Source organism: Oncorhynchus mykiss, chromosome 20, assembly GCF_057628025.1.
Source record: "Oncorhynchus mykiss isolate SJ-2025 chromosome 20, ASM5762802v1, whole genome shotgun sequence".
NCBI lineage: Eukaryota > Metazoa > Chordata > Actinopteri > Salmoniformes > Salmonidae > Oncorhynchus > Oncorhynchus mykiss.
In genome coordinates, this window is record NC_143041.1 from 36,234,639 (window position 1) to 36,256,582 (window position 21,944).

Consider the following 21,944-nt stretch of genomic DNA (forward strand, 5'->3'; position numbering starts at 1 on the left):
TCTAATAACGGATGTAAAAAAAGAACGATAGCAAAATTGAGTTATGTAAAAATGATTTCATACTCCACATTTAGGGGGGCCACAAGGGGGTCCAAAATTGTTGTCACAGGGGCACTGCCGCCTTTTTTTAAATGTAGTTTATTTAGTAAATATTTTATTAACTATATTTTCATAAAACTGCATTGTTGGTTGAGGGCTTGTAAAGTAAGCATTTCATGGTAAGGTTGTACCTGTTGTATTAGGCGCGTGTGACAAATACAATTTGATTGGATGACTTGAAATGTCACGTCAACTGCTTGTATTCAAGGGAGAGAGATGCATAGCCATCTCGAGACAACTCCGATATAAACTCATTTTTTCTCAAAGTTCCCGGGATGTCACGTGTCTTACTTATATCAGTACACTAATAACACCTTAAACATTACAAAACTTACAAAAATTCGATCAAATAAACCTCCCGTAGCAAAAAAACAACAATTTGTTTGTTGACCAGATTCGGAACTCTCATGGACTTCCATACAAAAAGTCATTGCTTGTTGCCGAAACAACAAAAAATCGCCACCTGCTGGAGGGAGACAGATTTTCTGCCGAGTTGGGACTCTCTTCCTCACAGGCTAAAACTGCTTCTCCAATAGAAATCCCAGATCACACTTGTTGGCTAGCTAAACCCATGCATAGAAACACGCCATCGGTTCTAATAGTCGTCTAGTGCCGAACTCCTTCGAGTGTTTTAAACACAATTTAAAGTGTGTCAGTTTGTCACATTCACGAGGTAAACATAATAACATGCTCAACTACTGAGACATTGGCTCGAATCTAGGTTGTGCATTTAGATTTCGAGAAAAAACAAAGGAACCATTTTTCACTTCCCCCAATGACTTCTCAAACCCCAGTCAGCCTTGTCTGTTTTGCAAGCAATCCCGAAAGTCTCGCAATGTTGCGTCTCTGGGTTTAGAAACTCTGCTACAACTCCCATAACTACGGAGGTGCAGAGAGGACAAATTAATACAAATCCATCCTCATGTCGAGATCACAACTTATTTATCTCATGATCACAACATAACAAAAGTTGTTTTGGCGAGATCACGAGATACATTCTATAAATACGAGCGGTCGTGCTGATACAGCGCTGTCGACTTTCACGCACTGGCCGTGAGACATGCATTTGACCCTCTTCTCACGTTCAGACGCAACAAGCCAGGGCCAAACATTTTTTGACAACCTATATTGTGATAATATCTTTGTTTTCTCTATAACCCATTAAAATGCATTCTAACGTTTACAGACAGTTCCAAAGTACAAATGTAACACAGTGGCGGAATAAATTCAAGTCCACAAATAAAATATTGCATGCAACAAACAGTTACATGACCTACACAGCATGGTCAAATGCAAGTTTGAAGTTAGTTGGCAAAGCTCATTTCACCATTGGTTTGCTCAAGTTATAATAACATCCTTACTAAAATGTTTTCAGAAGCAGCACGATTAAAATAGCCTAATGGAAAATACAACAGAAATGCACTTCAACTTGGACATGTTGTAGGCTAACTATAGGGAGAAACCCCTGGAATACTGATGTTAACCTGTGGTAACCCCAAGATGTGCATTAAAACAGACACTGAGCACATTAACTATTGATTCAGGATCACGGAGAGTTTAGTTTAGTTTATTCATTCGACCATTCTAAAAAACAAGCACACATAAAACTTGAAAAAAACATACACACACAAGTAAAATCATTGAGGATAACACACATTAAAGTCTGGGACTTATTTCCATTGTGGTCGTCTTGAGACAAGATGGCTAGGCAAGCTCGAAACACGGTTGCACATGGTATAGCAGCGAGATAAAGAGTTACTGGTGCGGCCTCCGCTATCAGCACCGCCAGTTGGACAGCGCCTCTCTCAACGAGCACATTCACACTGACTCGTCACAATAATATATGCAATTTAGAATAAACCTGTGCAGAATATATGCTCACAGTCCAGACAAGATAAATAGTTAAGTATTACCATCTTGCTGCAAAGATGGAAGCAAACGTGAAATAAACCGAGCTAAAACAATAAATTAACAATGAACATGGTACACAAATTGTAAGCATATAGATATTGATCATCTTACGGCAAAGATGAAAACAGAAACCATTTAAACAACAACATTAAGTATATGCCTAGTCTATTACAATGGCAATTTAATAACGCCATAAACAATTCAGTCAAATCAATCTGTGTGTGTGTACGAAGAGAACAACATGTTGACTCACCCTACTTGTAGAGGAATGCCATCCTCCTGTCTTTCATGCTGGCAAAATGGTCAATGACTTTGTCATACAGTACTCCGCTGGACTTAAGTTCATGCAGCACACACTTTTCCATTGCCATTTTAGCCAAATGTGTGAGTCTCTCTTGTCCACAGCTATTGCGTAGGTAGGTTTGAATTATTTTCAGGCAGGAAAATGACCTTTCAGCAGATGTACTTGTAACAGGGATGGTGAGCATCAGTTTCAGGAGCTTAGGTAAAGTGGTGTACAGGTCATATTATTGCAGCAGCTCACCTGGTGGTTTGTGGAAGGAGGCATCAGCATAGGGTACCTGAAGCTATTCTTTCAACCACTGGTTGTCAAAGAAAGGGTACATCTGGAACAGCTGTGTGAGTACTTTGTCAAGAAACCCCTCTGGCTTTGAGTACTCGGAAAATGACCCATGATCAAGAATATGGAAGAAGTCGATGCTCTTCATGTCAGCAAACCTCTTAACATGAACTCTTTCAGTTTCTATTTCAGAGCACTACTCTGGGCAATTTAATCATTATCACAGTAATGATCCGATCAAAAGCAATGTCCAATAATCTCTGGCCTTTGTGCACAGCATGCACTGCTCTACTTTTGAAGTTCCAAGGAGTGGCACAGCCTCCCGGTACCTGAATGGTATTGTCAACCTCAGTAAGCATTACTGTGCTTTTGCATGACCAGGTAAAGAAGTTATGAAAATTGTCAATAGATGCAACACAAAAAACAATGCATTTTGAATATTGTTTGTCCCCTGTGCTAAAACTAAGTTTAGTTTGTGGGCATAACAATGAATGAACAGGGCATATTAACAATGGGTTTTCACGAACGCCTAAACTCCACGTCACTGCTCAATAATGCAGCTTGCCCCATTGTAAGTCTGGTAGATGAGTTTGGCTGCTGGGTTGTATTTGCTGATAGTTTCCATTACAACAGTGCTAATCACCTCTTAGTTTTTGTCTGCGCTCATAAAAAAAGGCATCTCTCACATATACACCCTTATCATATCTGTTGTGTCATCCACCTGGACTGCTATGAAGGGTGCTGAACTGATCTCACTGTCAATTTCACTTTGTATCACATCTGTGATGCTCTGAATGATGTAATTCTGTATGGTGTTTGACATACCTGTAAATATGGTGCTTGTTCCAAGGTGTTCAGCCATGGCTGTATCGAACTCTGCAAATGCATTGGCAAGTTCCCAAACGAGAGCCTTGTTGACCCGGACTCGACCAAAGAGCTTTAGTTTCAGGCTCGCCAGAATGTGTTTTTATTTTATTTTCATGTAGGTGAAGGGACCTACCCAGGTTAGCAAGATTTTGCTGCACCAAGACCATTCAGATTTGAGCTCGCTCATCTCAGCTCAATGCTGATTGGCTATTATTTTATGATTATTTTTATCAAGGGAAGCCAAACGCTAGCTGGTTTCCCTTGCAATTGAATTCAATGCCAGGGGTGGCAACATCATGTTATACTCTTTTTGACCTGACAGCATCAGGTACATGGGCTACACATACGCTACTGAGACAGAGAGGATCTGTTTCCTTTGCTTTGACGATTTCTCGGTTGAGATATAGATTCAACCTGGCCACTTGCGAATTGAATGAAAATTATGAAACAGAGATAGACGAAAAATACATTTAATGCTGTATATACTGATCAAAAATATAAACCCAACATGTAAAGTGTCGGTCCAACTGAAATAAAAGATCCCAGAAATGTTCCATATCCACAAAAAGCGTATTTCTCTAATATTTTTGGCACAAATTTGTTTACATCTCTGTTAGTGAACATTTATCATTTGCCAAGATAATCCATCCACCTGACAGGTGTGGCATATCAAGAAGCTGATTAAACAGTATGATCATTACACAGGTGCACCTGGTGCCAGGGACAATTAAAGGCCACTCTAAAATGTGCAGTTTTGTCACACAACACAATGCCACAATGTCTCACGTTTTGAAGTAGAGTGCATGCTAACTGCAGGAATGTCCACCAGAGCTGTTACCAGATAATGTAATGTTAATTTCACTAGCATAAGCCGCCTCGAAAGTCTTTTTAGAGAATTTGTCAGTACATCCAACCAGCCTCACAACTGCAGACTATGTGTAACCACGCCAGCCAGACCTCCACATCCGACTTCTTCACCTGAGGGATTGTTTTTTTTGTTGTGGGGGGGGGGTTCCTTATATGCGGCAGGGTAGCCTAGTGGTTAGAGCGTTGGACTAGTAACCGGAAGGTTGCGAGTTCAAACCCCCGAGCTGACAAGGTACAAATCTGTCGTTCTGCCCCTGAACAGGCAGTTAACCCACTGTTCCCAGGCCGTCATTGAAAATAAGAATTTGTTCTTAACTGACTTGCCTGGTTAAATAAAGGTAAAATAAATAAATAAATAAATATGAGCTGTAACTCAGTAAAAATTTTGAAATTGTTGCATTTTGCATTTATATTTCCAAACACCCAGCACCAGGGAAAATAGATCAGGGGTGGCCAATCCAGCAAGCAGGATTTTCTTCCAGCCCTATGTTAAAGATATAGTTCACCCAAATTACAAAATCAAATGTAGTTATAAAGCCCTTCTTACATCAGCTGATGTCACAAAGTGCTGTACAGAAACGCAGCCTAAAACCCCAAACAGCAAGCAATGCAGATGTTGAAGCATGGTGGCAGTCCTCTTCTGGCTGTGCCGGGTGGAGATTATAACAGAACATGGCCAAGATGTTCAAATGTTCATAGATGACCAGCAGGGTCAGATAATAATAATCACAGTGGTTGTAGAGGGTGCAACAGGTCAGCATCTCAAGAGTAAATGTCAGTTGGCTTTTCATAGCCGATCATTCAGAGTATATCTACCGCACCTGCTGTCTCTAGAGAGTTGAAAACATCAGGTCTGGGACAGGTCGCACGTCCAGTGAACAGGTCAGGGTTCCATAGCCGCAGGCAGAACAGTTGAAACTGGAGCTGCAGCACCACCAGGTGGACTGGGGACAGCAAAGAGTCATCAGGCCAGGTAGTCCTGAAGCACGGTCCTAGGGCTCAGGTCCTCAGAGAGAGGGAGAGAAAGAGAGAGAGAGGTTAAATTCAGACTGACCCTAGCCCCCCGACACATAAACTATTGCAGCATAAATACTGGAGGCTGTGACAGGAGGGGTCGGGAGATACTGTGGCCCCGTCCGACGATACCCGGACAGGGCCAAACAGGTAGGACATAACCCCACCCACTTTACCAAAGCATAGCCCCCAACCACCAACCTACTCTCCTGAGACAAGGCCGAGTATAGCCCACGAAGATCTCCCCCACGGCACGAACCCGAGGGGGGGGCGCCAACCCAGACAGGAATATCACGTCAGTGACTCAACCCACTCAAGTAATAGGTTATATAGTAATAGGGTTTGAGGCAGAGAATCCCAGTGGAGAGAGGAGAACCGGCCAGACAGAGACAGCAAGGGTGGCTCGTTGCTCCAGTGCCTTTCCGTTCACCTTCACACTCCTGAGCCAGACTACACTCAATCATAGGAACTACTGACGAGATGAGTCTTCAATAAAGACTTAAAGGTTGAGACAGAGTCTGCGTCTCTCACATGGATAGGCAGACCATTCCATAAAAATGGAGCTATAGGAGAAAGACCTGCCTCCGGCTGTTTGCTTAGAAATTCTACAGACAGTAAGGAGGCCTGCGTCTTGTGACCGTAGCGAATGTGTAGGTATGTACGGCAGGACCAGATTGGAAAGATAGGTAGGAGCAAGCCCATGTAATGCTTTGTAGGCTAGCAGTAAAACCTTGAAATCAGCCCTTGCCTTAACAGGAAGCCAGTGTAGAAAGGTCTGGAGTAATATGATCAATTTTTTTTGTTCTAGTCAAGATTCTAGCAGCCGTGTTCAGCACTAACTGAAGATGATTTAGTGCTTTATCCAGATAGCCGGAAAGTAGAGCATTGCAGTAGTTTAATTTAGAAGTGACAAAAGCATGGGTTAATTTTTCTGCATCATTTTTGGACAGAAAGTTTCTGATTTTTGAAATGTTATGTAGATGGAAAAAAGCTGTCCTTGAAACAGTCTTGATATATTCATCAAAAGAGAGAGTAGTGTCCAGAGTAATGCAGAGTTCCTTCACAGTTTTATTTGAGACGACTGTACAACCATCAAGATTAATTGGCAGATTTAACAGAAGATCTCTTTGTTTCTTGGGACCTAGAACTAGCATCTCTGTTTTGTCTGAGTTTAAAAGTAGAACATTTGCTGCCATCCACTTCCTTTTGTCTGAAACACAGGCTTCCAGGGAGGGCAATTTTGGGGCTTCACCATGTTTCATCGAAATGTACAGCTGTGTGTCATCCGCATATCAGTGAAAGTTAACATTATGTTTCCGAATGACATCACCAAGAGGTAAAATATAGAGTGAAAACAATAGTGGTCCTAAAATGGAGCCTTGAGGAACACCGGAATTTACAGTTGATTTGTCAGAGGACAAACCATCTACAGAGACAAGCTGATGTCTTTCCGACAGATAAGATCCAAACCAGGCCAGAACTTGTCCGTGTAGACCAGTTTGGGTTTCCAATCTCTCAAAAAGAATGTGGTGATTGATGGCATCAAAAGAAGCACTAAGGTCTAGGAGCACGAGGACAGATGCAGAGCCTCGGTCCGACGCCATTAGAAGGTAATTTACCACCTTCACAAGTGCAGTCTCAGTGCTATGATGGGGTCTAAAACCAGACTGAAGCGTTTCGTATACATTGTTTGTCTTCAGGAAGGCAGTGAGATGCTGCTTAACAGCTTTTTCAAAAATGTTTGAGAGGAATGGGAAATTCGATATAGGCCGATTAGTTTTAAAAATATTTTCTGGGTCAAGGTTTGGCTTCTTCAAGAGAGGCTTTTTTGCTGCCTCTTTTAGTGAGTTTGGTACACATACGGTGGATAGGGAGCCGTTTATTATGTTCAACATAGGAGGGCCAAGCACAGGAAGCAAATCTTTCAGTAGTTTAGTTAGAATAGGGTCCAGTATGCAGCTTGAAGGTTTAGAGGCCTTAACTATTTTCATCAATGTGTCAAGAGATATAGAATTAAAAACCTTGATCCTAGGTCCTGGCAATGTTGTGCAGACTTAGGACAACTGAGCTTTGGAAAAATATGCAGATTTAAAGAGGAGTCCGTAATTTGCTTTCTAATGATCATGATCTTTTTGTCAAAGAAGTTCATGAATGTATCACTGCTGAAGTGAAAGCCATCATCTCTTGGTGAATGCTGCTTTTTAGTTAGCTTTGCAACAGTTTAAAAAATACATTTGGGATTGTTCTTATTTTCCTCAATTAAGTTGGAAAAATGGAATGATCAAGCAGCAGTGAGGGCTCTTCGATACTGCACGGTACTGTCTTTCCAAGCTAGTCGGAAGAATTCCAGTTTGGTGTAGCTCCATTTCCGTTCTAATTGTCTGGAAGCTTGCTTCAGGGCTCGGGTATTGTCTGTATACCAGGGAGCTAGTTTCTTATGACAAATGTCTTTTGTTTTTAGGGGTGCGACTGCGTCTAGGGTATTGCGCAAGGTTACATTGAGTTCCTCAGTTAGGTGGTTAACTGATTTTTGTACTCTGACGTCCTTGGGTAGGTGGAGGGATTCTGGACGTCATCTCGGAATCTTTGGGTTCTCAGAGAATTTATAGCACGGCTTTTGATGATCCTTGGTTGGGGTCTGAGCAGATTATTTGTTAGTTTGTGTCAAAAAGGTTTGTGTCTATGGAGACTGCAATCTATGATTTGATTTGGTTACCCACGGCCATCAACCATATAATTGTTATTATTACTTTATTATTATTTCCTGAATAAAGTGTCAAACCACCAAAATAATATGTTGAAAACAACATTTGCATACTTCAGATTTCATTCCTAAAAATCTGAAAGTTACAAAGTTGTCGAATTTTGAGTGTTCGTTTAATGTTCAAAGCATCCTGAAGACACCTGACCTGTTTTTGTTTTTGTTGTTGTTGTTTGTTTTTTTTACCCTGGTCATAGACCTAAGCCTGTCAAAATAAAACAGTAACATTTTCCTGGGGGAGGACGCCTAGACTCTCCATCTAGCAGTTGTGCCAGGGGGCAATTCAATTCACATAGCAAATCTCACTCCAAGCTTTCTTCAAAAGTATGCTACACTGTTAGAAAAAAAGGGTTCCAAAAGGGTTCTTCGGCTGTCCCCATAGGAGAACCCTTTTTGATTCCAAGTAGAACCCTTTTTGGTTCCAGGTAGAACTCTTTTGGGTTCCATGTAGAACCCTATGTGGAAAGGGTTCTACGTGTACCTCAAAAGGGTTCTACCTTGAACTAAAAAGGGCTCTTCAAAGTGTTCTCCTATGGGGACAGCCGAAAGAACCCCTTTAGGCTCTAGATATCACCGTTTTTTCTAAGAGGGTAGGTAGTATTGTTAGCTAGCTAGCTAGCTTGTATCTATGCTGGTTATTAGCTTCTGTAACTGATATGTATATAATTGTAAGGGACACTTCATGTTTTATGGATCATACTTAAATTTACAAAGTGAGTGATCTCCATTCCTGACAGGCTGATTAGATTCAATTTCAGCCTCAGAGCTTAATCAGATTCCCTAACAGCCTCAGAGGCTGGTAAGTCAGGATTCTGTCTTGTAGACTGTTTTACAGGTAAGGCTCCTTGCAGGCAAATTAGTAGTAAGTGCATTATGTATATGATCAAGAGTGTGTGCGCTCTATTCCTAGTGCACTGATCAGATTCAATAGCAGCCTCAATGGCTGATAAGTCAGGATGCTGCCTTGTAGGCTGTCTGCAAGGAGTCTTATATATGAAACAGCTTACAAGGCAGTATCCTGATGTATCAGCCTCTGAGGCTGCTATTGAATCTGATCAGTCTGCTAGGAATAGATCTCAACCCCTGGATCAGATATGCGTCTGCCTATAACGCACTTTGACTGCTCATATGCTTGAAAGGAGCCTTGCTCATGAAACAGCCTACAAGGCAGCGTAATGACTTATCAGCCTCTGAGAACTATAATTTAATACCTTCAGAGGAATCTGTTAGCAGAAAAAGTATTTTATTAAAGGTCCAATGCTTTTTTTTATCTCAATATCAAATCATTTCTGGGTAACAATTGAGTGCCAGGAATAGAGCCCACCCACTCTGGATCATATGCATCAGCCTTAAAGGCACTGACTGCTTTGTCAGCCTGCAATGATCTTTACCTATGAAACAGCCCACAAGGCAGAATCCTGATCTGTCAGCCTCTGTGGCTGCTAGCAAATCTGATCAAGCTCTGAGGCTGAAATGTAATCTGATCAGCTGTCAGGAATAGAACTTTACATTTAAATCAGTGGAGGCTGCTGAGGGGAGGACTGTTCATAATAATGGCCAGAATGGAGTGAATGGAATGGTATCAAACACATGGTTTCATGTGTTTGATACCATTCTATTCCAGCCATTACACTCCATTCCAGCCATTATTATGAGCCATCCTCCCATCAACAGCCTCCACTGATTCAAATATTATACACATATCAGTTACAAAGCTAACAACCAGCATAGATAACAAGCTTGCTAACAAGACTACCTAGCTAGCTCACAAGAAGACAAGTTAGCTGCGTTGTCCCTTGCATGCGATTGGCTGTGGTCTTGGGGGCGGCTCGCAGCCTGGGAGACAGAACTTCATGTCAGGGATCTTTCAGGGCTTAAATGTCCCACGAGCGCATTGCGATCACAGGGTTCCTTGAGGTGGTTATCGTGCATCTGTACAAATGAATGGATGATGCATGCTACTTTTGATGATCATGATCTTGACAAAACAACTTCTGTTATGTCGTGATGAAGAGAAAATGATTGTGTGATCTCGACAAGATATACACCTATTTTTTTTTTTCACATGTCCTTTCTGGACTTCTGTACATAACAGTATCGTATCAGTAAAATGCTTATCCTCCTAGTTTTTTTATAAAGATAAATTCTGCTCCCTCGTCAGATGTGGTCCCTACATGTTTTTGGAAGCAATTTTTAAGAGAAAATCCCTAACATACCACATCATATGCTACAATGAAGATCATTTTATATGATCCCATTGTCACGGCCGTCCTCCTCTTCATCTGAAGAGGAGAGGCGAGATGGATCTGAGGACCAATACGCGGCGTGGTAAGTGTCCATGGTCAATCTTTAATAAAGAAAGTAGTGAACACTGAAAACTATACAAAACTAGTAAACAAAATAACAACCGTGAAGCTAATCATATGGACTGTGCTGAAACAAGCCATCAACATAGACAATCACCCACAAACAAACAGTGCAACCCAGGCTACCTACAGTGCCTTGCGAAAGTATTCGGCCCCCTTGAACTTTGCGACCTTTTGCCACATTTCAGGCTTCAAACATAAAGATATAAAACTGTATTTTTTTGAGAAGAATCAACAACAAGTGGGACACAATCATGAAGTGGAACGACATTTATTGGATATTTCAAACTTTTTTAACAAATCAAAAACTGAAAAATTGGGCGTGCAAAATTATTCAGCCCCTTTACTTTCATTGCAGCAAACTCTCTCCAGAAGTTCAGTGAGGATCTCTGAATGATCCAATGTTGACCTACATGACTAATGATGATAAATACAATCCACCTGTGTGTAATCAAGTCTCCGTATAAATGCACCTGCACTGTGATAGTCTCAGAGGTCTGTTAAAAGCGCAGAGAGCATCATGAAGAACAAGGAACACACCAGGCAGGTCCGAGATACTGTTGTGAAGAAGTTTAAAGCCGGATTTGGATACAAAAAGATTTCCCAAGCTTTAAACATCCCAGGGAGCACTGTGCAAGCGATAATATTGAAATGGAAGGAGTATCAGACCACTGCAAATCTACCAAGACCTGGCCGTCCCTCTAAACTTTCAGCTCATACAAGGAGAAGACTGATCAGAGATGCAGCCAAGAGGCCCATGATCACTCTGGATGAACTGCAGAGATCTACAGCTGAGGTGGGAGACTCTGTCCATAGGACAACAATCAGTCGTATATTGCACAAATCTGGCCTTTATGAAAGAGTGGCAAGAAGAAAGCCATTTCTTAAAGATATCCATAAAAAGTGTTGTTTAAAGTTTACCACAAGCCACCTGGGAGACACAGCAAACATGTGGAAGAAGGTGCTCTGGTCAGATGAAACCAAAATTGAACTTTTTGGCAACAATGCAAAACGTTATGTTTGGCGTAAAAGCAACACAGCTGAACACACCATCCCCACGGTCAAACATGGTGGTGGCAGCATCATGGTTTGGGCCTGCTTTTCTTCAGCAGGGACAGGGAAGATGGTTAAAATTGATGGGAAGATGGATGGAGCCAAATACAGGACCATTTTGGAAGAAAACCTGATGGAGTCTGCAAAAGACCTGAGACTGGGACGGAGATTTGTCTTCCAACAAGACAATGATCCAAAACATAAAGCAAAATCTACAATGGAATGGTTCAAAAATAAACATATCCAGGTGTTAGAATGGCCAAGTCAAAGTCCAGACCTGAATCCAATCGAGAATCTGTGTAAATAACTGAAAACTGCTGTTCACAAATGCTCTCCATCCAACCTCACTGAGCTCGAGCTGTTTTGCAAGGAGGAATGGGAAAAAATTTCAGTCTCTCGATGTGCAAAACTGATAGAGACATACCCCAAGCGACTTACAGCTGTAATCGCAGCAAAAGGTGGCGCTACAAAGTATTAACTTAAGGGGGCTGAATAATTTTGCACGCCCAATTTTTCAGTTTTTGATTTGTTAAAAAAGTTTGAAATATCCAATAAATGTCGTTCCACTTCATGATTGTGTCCCACTTGTTGTTGATTCTTCACAAAAAAATACAGTTTTATATCTTTATGTTTGAAGCCTGAAATGTGGCAAAAGGTCGCAAAGTTCAAGGGGGCTGAATACTTTCGCAAGGCACTGTAAGTATGATTCTCAATCAGAGACAACTAATGACACCTGCCTCTGATTGAGAACCATACTAGGCCGAAAACATAGAAATGCCCCAAAACATAGAAAAACAAACACAGACTGCCCACCCAACTCACGGCCTGACCATACTAAATAAATACAAAACAACGGAAATAAAGGTCAGAACGTGACACCCATGATCATGACATTTGGGTGAAATGTTGTCTTTCTGCTGGGAACAATTTAATGCGGGATCAGGATTGAGACAACACAGCATCATTTTGATTAAATATTTAGAAAAACTGGGCCCTGGACTTTATTTGTCACGTGCGCCGAATACAACAGGTGTAAACCTTCCAGTGAAATGCTTACTTACAGGCTCTAACCAATGGTGCCAAAAAAGGTATGTGTGTGTGTGTGTGTGTGTGTGTGTGTGTAGGTAAGTTAAGAAATAAAATAACAGTAGAAAGACATTTGAAAAAAGAGTAGCAAGGCTATATACAGACACCTGTTAGTCAGGCTTATTGAGGTAGTATGTACATGTAGATATCGTTAGAGTGACTGTGCATATATGATGAACAGAGTAGCAGAAGCGTAAAAAGAGGGGTTGGCAGGTGGTGGGACACAATGCAGATAGCCCGGTTAGCCAATGTGCTGGAGCACTGGTTGATGGGGCCAATTTAGGTAGTATGTACATGAATGTATAGTTAAGTGACTAAGCATATAAGATAAACAGAGAGTAGCAGCAGCGTAAAAGAGGGGTTGGGGGGTAAAAACTGCAAATAGTCTGGGTAACCATTTGGTTACCTGTTCAGGAGTCTTATGGCTTGGGGGTAAAAACTGTTGAGAAGCCTTTTTGTCGTAGACTTGGCAGTCCGGTACCACTTGCCATGCAGTAGTAGAGAGAACAGTCTATGACTGGGGTGGCTGGGGTCTTTGACAATTTTTAGGGCCTTCCTCTGACACCGCCTGGTGTAGAGGTCCTGGATGGCAGGCAGCTTTGCCCCAGTGATGTACTGGGCCGTACGCACTACCCTCTGAAGTGCCTTGTGGTCGTAGGCCGAGCAGTTGCCGTACCAGGCAGTGATGCAACCGGTCAGGATGCTCTCGATGTTGCAGCTGTAGAACCTTTTGAGGATCTTAGGACTCATGCCAAATCTTTTTAGTTTCCTGAGGGGGAATAGGCTTTGTCGTGCCCTCTTCATGACTGTCTTGGTGTGTTTGGACCAATCTAGTTTGTTGTTGATGTGGACACCAAGCTCTCAACCTGCTCCACTACAGCCCCGTCGATGAGAATGGGGATGTGCTCGGTGCTCCTTTTCCTGTAGTCCACAATCATCTCCTTACGCTGAGCTGTAGTCAATGAACAGCATTCTCACATAGGTGTTCCATTTGTCCAGGTGGGAAAGGGCAGTGTGGAGTGCAATAGAGATGGCATCATCTGTGGATCTGTTTGGGCGGTATGCAAATTGGAGTGGGTCTAGGGTTTCTGGGATAATGGTGTTGATGTGAGCCATGACCAGCCTTTCAAAGCACTTCATGGCTACGGACGTGAGTGCTACGGGGGTGTAGTAATTTAGGCTGGTTGCCTTTGTGTTCTTGGGCACAGGGACTATGGTGGTCTGTTTGAAGCATGTTGGTATTACAGACTCAATTAGAGACATGTTGAAAATGTCAGTGAAGACACCTGCCAGTTGGTCAGCACATGCCCGGAGCACACGTCCTGGCAATCCGTCAGGCCCCGCAGCCTTGTGTATGTTGACCTGTTTAAAGGTCTTACTCACGTCGGCTACGGAGAGCGTGATCACACAGTCGTCTGGAACGGCTGATGCTCTCATGCATGCCTCAGTGTTGCTTGCCTCGAAGTGAGCATAGAAGTGATTTAGCTTGTCTGGTAGGCTCGTGTCACTGGGCAGCTCGCGGCTGTGCTTCCCTTTGTAGTCTGTAATAGTTTGCAAGCCCTGCGATGAGCGTCGGAGCCAGTGTAGTATGATTTAATCTTAGCCCTGTATTGACGCTTTGCCTGTTTGATGGTTCGTCACAGGGCATAGTGGGATTTCTTGTAAGCTTCCGGGTTAGAGTTCCGCTCCTTGAAAGCGGCAGCTCTACCCTTTAGCTCAGTGCGAATGTTGCCTGTAATCCATGGCTTCTGGTTGGGGTATGTACGTACAGTCACTGTGGGGACGAGGTCCTAAATGCACTTATTGATAAAGCCAGTGACTGATGTGGTGTATTCCTCAATGTCATCGGAAGAATCCCATAACATGTTCCAGTCTGTGATAGCAAAGCAGTCCTGTGGTTTAGCATCTGCTTCATCTACAAACAGGATCACATTAAATCCCCTTAAGATGTTTTTCTGAGCACTGCCTAGGGATATTCCTATCACATTGGCATGTTGCTATATTAAGGACAGGTCTCGGTCTGATTGAATGATGACATGAACACTAGGTAGCTACAACAAAAGCGTACAGTATTTTGAGCACTAGGTACAACTATGCGTACAACAAACATGTATTTTTAGGTTGTCAATTGGACTTGGTTAAAAACAGCTTGAGAATTATTATAAAAAGCAAATATCATCCATATTGTCAACTACATAATTGACAGCTGAATATCCCCAACCTGTCCCAGCAGCGTCGTTTATGGTGATTGTACCTGTGGGCATGAATATGTGTGTGTGAGTGTGAGTGTAAGTGTGTGTGAATGTATGGATAGAGACCTGTGAGTGTGCATAGAGTCAGTGCAGATAGACCATGGGTAAGGGTGGGCACTGGGCAGCCATTGATTGATTAGCTGTTCAGCAGTCTTATTGCTAGGAGATAAGCCTGTTGGTCTGAGACCCCATGTCTGGGGTGGCTAAACTCTTAGGCAATTTTATGGGCCTTGCTCAGACAATGCCTGGTATAATTTTTTATTTTTAAGAACAGGGATTGTGGGTTTATTGCCAATTATCAGCTATTATCAACTGTGACCCTGGAGCAACGAGGCTTCCGCTAGATAACACAGCCACAAAGTCAAAATATGTCTATATTGTAAAAAATAAGGAAAACAAAATGTGATTTTTTGTCTTAATTTAAGGTATGGTCAGGCATAGTGTTAGCAGTGTGGTTAAGGATAAGGTTAACGTTGATTTAAAATAAGATTTTAAGACCATACATTTTAGAAATGGGCAGGGTTTATGACTTAATTAATGACGACTGAGCAATGGGGTTTAAGTGCCTTGGTTAAGGGAACTTCAACAGAAATCTCACTTAGTCAACTTCGAACTAGCAATTATTCAGTTACGAGCCAGACGCACTAAATGCTACCTGCCACCACACAACACTGGTCAATCACACCTCCTTCTCCTTGTGCTATCGAGCAAGGACATTTACGTTTAGATTGTGACCAATATTATACGTTATTTCTCCTCGCCCATTGAAATGATTAGACCGTTTGGCTGTTGACGTTGCGTTAGCCAGCATACAACAGTTGTGATCCGGCCATTCACGATCCAAGCTCTCTGAAAACCATGCACATGACAACAGTATCATCTGGCGGTAGGCGCAAGTACTACAACGCATGTGAAAGGGGAAACCTGAGCATCTGCTGTTGTTGTCCCTGGTATCCAGGCAACCCTCCAGAATACTTTTTGACCCATATTGCAGGCTGTTGGTTGGTTTAGAAGGGTGTAGTGCGGAATTTGCTATATTTAGCTAGAGATACAATTAACCTGCATTTCTTTTAAGGTGGGTGACTATCTATGTTGCAGAATATAGCTAACGTCAGTTTGCAGGACATGTGCTCTGTAACCCATCTAGTTAGTTGGCTAACTTTAGCTTGCTGGGTAATCCTTACCACAGACCACATATAGCTCTTAGCTATTACCTACTGGAAAGACTGTCGGTGAGTGACCGTACACAGTGCAGCTACTGCAACAAATATAGCGATAAATAATATTTTAGCTGCTCCGATCTTGGTTATCAATATGGTTTTAGTGGGTTATTAGCCTAACTAGCTATCCATTTATTTCAATTGATTATGATTTTTTTATTTAGCTGTTTTCAGAGTAACTACATAGCTAGAAACTATCACCATGGATGGTTGTGGGGAAGGCAGCAGGACCAACAGACTGATGGTGGAAAAGCTATCCTTGTCCTGTGATAGACTGCTATCTCACCTACAGCTGGCCTGCTGTCCCTCTCACTGTGCCTCACCACTACAAGGCAAGGACCTGTTGATACACTGTCTCCTGGACACAGAGCTGAAGGTCAGTTACACCCCCCCCCCCACACACACACACACACACACCCTTACTCAAGGTCACATCAGGAGAAGATGGCATCTGATCTTGATATTATAAAAATACCTATATGCCCTCCTCAGTAGCTTCCCACTGTTAAATACAAGCTTCAGAACTTTGGCGACTACAGTGCATTCGGAAAGTATTCAGACAACTTGACTTTTTCCACATTTTGTTACGTTACTGCGTTATTTTAAAATGGATTAAATTATATTTTTTCCTCATCAATCTACACACAATACCCCATAATGATGATGCAAAAACAGGTTTTTAGAAATACCTTATTTACATATATATTCAGACATTTTGCTATGAGACTCAAAATTGAGCTCAGGTACATCCTGTTTCCATTGATCATCCTTGAGATGTTTCTACATCTTGATTGGAGTCCACCTGTGGTAAATTCAATTGATTGGAGATGATTTGGAAAGGCACACACCTGTCTATATAAGGTCCCACAGTTGACAGTGCATGTCAGAGCAAAAACCAAGCCATGAGGTCAAAGGAATTGTCCGTAGAGCGCCGAGACAGGATTGTGTTGAGGCACAGATCTGGGGAGGTGTACCAAAAAATATATGCAGCATTGAAGGTCCCTAAGAGCACAGTGGCCTCCATCAATCTTTAATGGAAGAAGTTTGGAACCACCAAGACTCTTCCTAGAGCTGGCCGCCCGGCCAAATTGAGCAATCGGGGGAGAAGGGCCTTGGTCAGGGAGGTGACCAAGAACCCGATGGTAACTTTGACAGAGCTCCAGAGGTCCTCTGTGGAGATGGGAGAACCTTCCAGAAGCACTCCACCAATCAGGCCTTTATTGTTGAGTGGCCAGATGGAAGCCACTCCTTAGTAAAAGGCACATGACAGCCTTCTTGGAGTTTGCCAAAAATCAAGGCTATGGGTGGCTACTTTGAAGAATCTCAAATATAAAATATATTTTGATTTGTTTAACACTTTTTTGGTTACTACATTATTCCATATTTGTTATTTCATAGTTTTAATATCTTCAGTATTATTGTACAATGTAGATAATAAAATAAAGAAAAACCCTAGAATGAGTAGGTGTGTCCAAACTTTTGACCGATACTGTATATGACGTAGTATGCCATTTTTGGGGCCCACTTTTTGCTCATGAGCGCTACTTTCAGAACTACTGGCTATAAATTATACAAAAGTACTGGAGAATTTCTTTAAAGTGTAAAGAAATCTGCCTGTTCAATCATTGCGTCACTTGGCTCCACCACACTCCAATGCATCTCCTCCCCTCTGCAGGCCCTGCGACTGACAGGTCACCATGGAGACATCTCTGCCATGGTGTTTGGGACAGGTAGAGACCCTCTCCTGCTCTGCTCTGCCTCTGCAGATTATGTCATAGTCTGGGACATCCGGCGCTGCTACAGGAGAACTAGGGAGGGTGAGGAGTTTTGCTTCATAGCTGTATGAACAGTAAGACAACAATACATTTAAATTCAGTGGCAACATTTTATATACTGGTAAGGCCTCATTTACTCACTCACTCAATTAATCAATTTACAATGCTATATAGTACAATTATTGAAATACTATTATTGAAATACTAAAAGCATGGATGTTTTCAGGGGTAGTTGCGTCTGGTACAGTTATTGGGACACTACTGGGCAAGGTAGTCCATCTGTCATTTTGTCCCTGTGATGAGCGAGTGGCTGCATGCTCAGGGGCGAAAGTATACATACTCAACTCCAATGTAAGTACAGCATGCTGAATGTGTACTCTACCCTCAAATTCATCCTTTATAACAAGTGTTTGTGTTATGTTTTTATAATTCTTGTAAGATGATGACAAATGAATGGACAATAAAGTTGGACAATAAAGTTATCTTATCTTCTATTGCATACACTGTTTGCTTGACCTCCAGATAGAGGATGTGCTGTCTGTTTGACTGACCTCCAGATAGAGGATGTGTTGTCTATTTGACTGACCTCCAGATAGAGGAAGTGTTGTCTGTGCTGGCTGGCCACCTGGGACCTTTGACAGCAGCTGAGTTCTGTCCATGGGACAAAGACATCCTGGTGTCCATATCAGAAGACCGCACGTTTAAGGTATAGTCAGGTTATTCACTAACCAGTGAAATCACTTGGCTTCAGTTGTTTTGCTTGAAGTCGTTTTTGCATCCCTTATCAAAGTGTACGCTACACTGTACAAATGAAATGACTAGCTACTAAGTCAGCTGTAGCTTGCATCATTTCACATGTGCGATCATCTGTTTATTGCTCCAAGAGAGACTGTTGTCATAGGAACAGGTTTTAAATGTTTACCTATTGATAATTTCTCTTTTCGAAAGGTTTGGGGATTAAAAATGGAACAGATTCTCTATCAGTCTGCTGTGTTGTCAGGTATGTGAACAGTGGATACACCAGTTTACGGTACATTTGGTTTGATATTTATTAAATAATAACTCTGTCCTCCAGCATCTCCACTACTCAGTATGTTGTTCTTGGAGAAGAGCAGGCAGCTTGTCACTGGTTCTGCTGATGGACAGGTTGGTCACTCTCACACTCACTGACTCACACACACACACACACACACACACACACACACACACACACACACACACAGTAAATCTGGGATTTCCCATTGTTTCCAGGTGTGGAGCTTCACTCTTCCTGAGGACCACAGATGTCATTTGGTGACCAAATTGGACCTTCACAAGGTGCAGCAACGACACCAAAGACACCTGGACACAGTGGTCCCACAGACTGGTGGTGTACTAGGTAAGAGGAGATAGTAAAGTAGTTATGGACATGATTTGTTTGTTTCCTGTGATGTGTTTTAGCCATATGCATGCTAGCCAAAGACACATTTTCATTTTCACATAACGTTTGAAACATGAACTTGAACTTATTTCCCACTTTTTCTCTCACATAATGAGTAAAATAAAATGTAAACTTGAAAGTATTTTTCCTAACACTAGATGGAATCAGAACACTGAGTTATGTTCTGTAGGAGGTTTGGGGTTATATAGTAATATGCAGTGTCTAACTGTCCATCCAATAACTCAATAGCATTTTTTTCTATATTTCGTAAAGACTCTATCATGGACACTCTTACTGACAGTTGTGGCTGCTTTGCGTGATATATTGTTGTCTCTACCTTGCCCTTTATGCTGTTGTCTGTGCTCCAATGTTGTTTGTACCATGTTTTGTGTTGCTACCATGCTGTGTTGTCATGTGTTGCTGCCATGCTATGTTGTTTTCTTAGATCTCTCTTTATGTAGTGTTGTCATGTGTTGCTGCCATGCTATGTTGTTTTCTTAGATCTCTCTTTATGTAGTGTTGTCTTGTCTCTCTCTTCATGATGTGTGTTTTGTCCTATATTTTTATTTTATTCGTTTTATTTTTAATTCCAGCCCCCCGTCCCCACAGGAGGCCTTTTGCATTTTGGTAGACCATCATTGTAAATAATAATTTGTTCTTAACTGACATGCCTAGTTAAATAAAGGTCAAATAAAATAATAAATGACCTCAAGCCACCTCTTGTGTTACATTCCAGGAATCACTCCAGACTCAGTGGAGACGGCAAAGCCAGTCCTCAGACTTTGTGCTTATCACAGGCTACCTGACATTGATCATGGGCAGCAGAGGTAAATGGGTTTCTCTCCAGGGTCCATGTGCTGTAGATAAAAGGGGTTAATGCAACACGTTTCCTAATTTATCACTTGACACATCACGTGTTTAACCCATTGTCACAGTCAATTTTAGCAGATGTTTGATGCCTTTGTAGTTTATATCAATGTTTCTAAACCTTTTTCGATTACTGTACCACCAAGTACATCTTGCTCTGCCCCGACTTCCCCTGAAATACCTCTCATGTGAAGTGCCCCCTCATCTGTAGCCATGAAATGCTTTGAAAGGCTGATCATATCTCACACCAACACCATTATCCCAGACACCCAGGACCCACTCCAATTCGCATTACGGCTCCAACAAATCCACTGATGACGCAATCTCTATTGCACGCCACAATGCCCTTTCTCACCTGGACAAAAATAACACCTACGTGAGAATGCTGTTCATTGACTACAGCTCAGCATTCAACACCATAGTGCAATCCAAGCTCATCACCAAGCTAAGTATGCTGGTACTGAACACCTCCCTCTGCAACTGGATTCTGGTGAGGGTAGGCAACAACACATCCGCTACGCGTGCTTAGTCCCCTCTTGTTATCCCTGTTCACCCACAACTGCGTGATCGCGCACAACTCCAACACCATCATTCATTTTGCAGATGACACAACAGTGATAGGACTGATCACCTACAATGATGAGACAGCCTACAGGGAGCAGGTCAGATACACTGCCAGGACAACAACCTCTTCCTCAACTTGAGCAAGACAAAGGAGCTGAACTACAGGAAACGTGAACTACAGGAAACAGTGGGCGCCACCATCCACATCGACAGGGCTGTAGTGGAGCAGGTCACTAACAACCTATTGTGGTCCACACACACCAACACAGTTGTGAAGAGGGCACGACAACATCTCTTCCCCATCAGGAGGCTAAAAAGATTTGGCATGGGCCCTTAGATTCTCAAAACATTCTACAGCTGCACCATTGAGAGCATCTTGATTGGCTGCATCACCGCTTGGTATGGCATCTGATCGCAGGGCTCTACATAGGGTAATGCGTACAGTGCAGTACATCACTGGGTCTATACCAGGCGGTGTCAGACGAAGGCCCTAAACATTGTCAGTAACCCAAGTCATAGCCTGTTCTCTCTGCTACCGCAAGGCAAGTCTGGAACCAACAGGACCCTGAACAGCTTCTAACCTCAAGCCATAAGACTGCTAAATAGTTAGTTAAATAGTTAACCAATAACTACCTGGACCATCTGCAATGACCATTGACTCTTTTGTCTCATCACATACGCTGCTGTTACTGTTTATTATCTATCCTGTTGCGTAGTGACTTTATCCCTACAAGTATGCTACAGTACCAGTCAAAAGTTTGGACACACCTACTCATTCAAGGGTTTTTCTTTATTTGTACTATTTTCTACATTGTAGAATAATAGTGAAGACATCAACACTATGAAATAGCACATGGAATCATGTAGTAACCAAAAAAGTGTTAAATAAATCAAAATAATATATATTTTATATTTGAGATTCTTCAAAGTAGCCACCCTTTGTTTGCCTTGATGACAGCTTTGCACATTCTTGTCATTCTCTCAACCAGCTTCATGAGTTAGTCCCTGGGAATGCATTTCAATTAACAGGTGTGCCTTGTTAAAAGTACATTTGAGAATGTCTTTCCTTCTTAATGTGTTTGAGCCAATCAGTTGTTTTGTGGCAAGGTAGGGGTGGTATACAGAAGAAAGCCCTATTTAGTAAAATACCAAGTCCATATTATGGCAAGAACAGCTCAAATAAGCAAAGAGAAATGACAGTCAATCCGGAAAAGTTCAAGAACTTTTAACATTTCTTCAGGT

At 42.1% G+C, this 21,944-nt stretch overlaps 1 protein-coding gene and 1 long non-coding RNA gene across 2 annotated transcripts in view; one reads left to right on the plus strand and one right to left on the minus strand.

Moving 5' to 3' along the window:
- Positions 1–5,198: 5,198 nt before the first annotated feature.
- Positions 5,199–21,944, minus strand: part of LOC149974582 (uncharacterized) — a 133,965-nt gene continuing 117,219 nt past the window's right edge. Inside the window, exon 3 of the long non-coding RNA XR_016489489.1 lies at positions 5,199–5,330. This is a non-coding gene — a long non-coding RNA (uncharacterized LOC149974582). The remainder of the gene's footprint in view (positions 5,331–21,944) is intronic.
- wdr27 (WD repeat domain 27) overlaps positions 15,830–21,944 on the plus strand; it is a 152,791-nt gene continuing 146,676 nt past the window's right edge. Inside the window, exons 1-8 of the mRNA XM_090212994.1 lie at positions 15,830–16,452; positions 17,752–17,893; positions 18,078–18,202; positions 18,444–18,557; positions 18,800–18,851; positions 18,927–18,997; positions 19,103–19,229; positions 20,008–20,098. Of these exons, the coding sequence (XP_090069120.1) occupies positions 16,279–16,452; positions 17,752–17,893; positions 18,078–18,202; positions 18,444–18,557; positions 18,800–18,851; positions 18,927–18,997; positions 19,103–19,229; positions 20,008–20,098 (896 nt within the window). The 5' untranslated portion in view covers positions 15,830–16,278. The remainder of the gene's footprint in view (positions 16,453–17,751; positions 17,894–18,077; positions 18,203–18,443; positions 18,558–18,799; positions 18,852–18,926; positions 18,998–19,102; positions 19,230–20,007; positions 20,099–21,944) is intronic.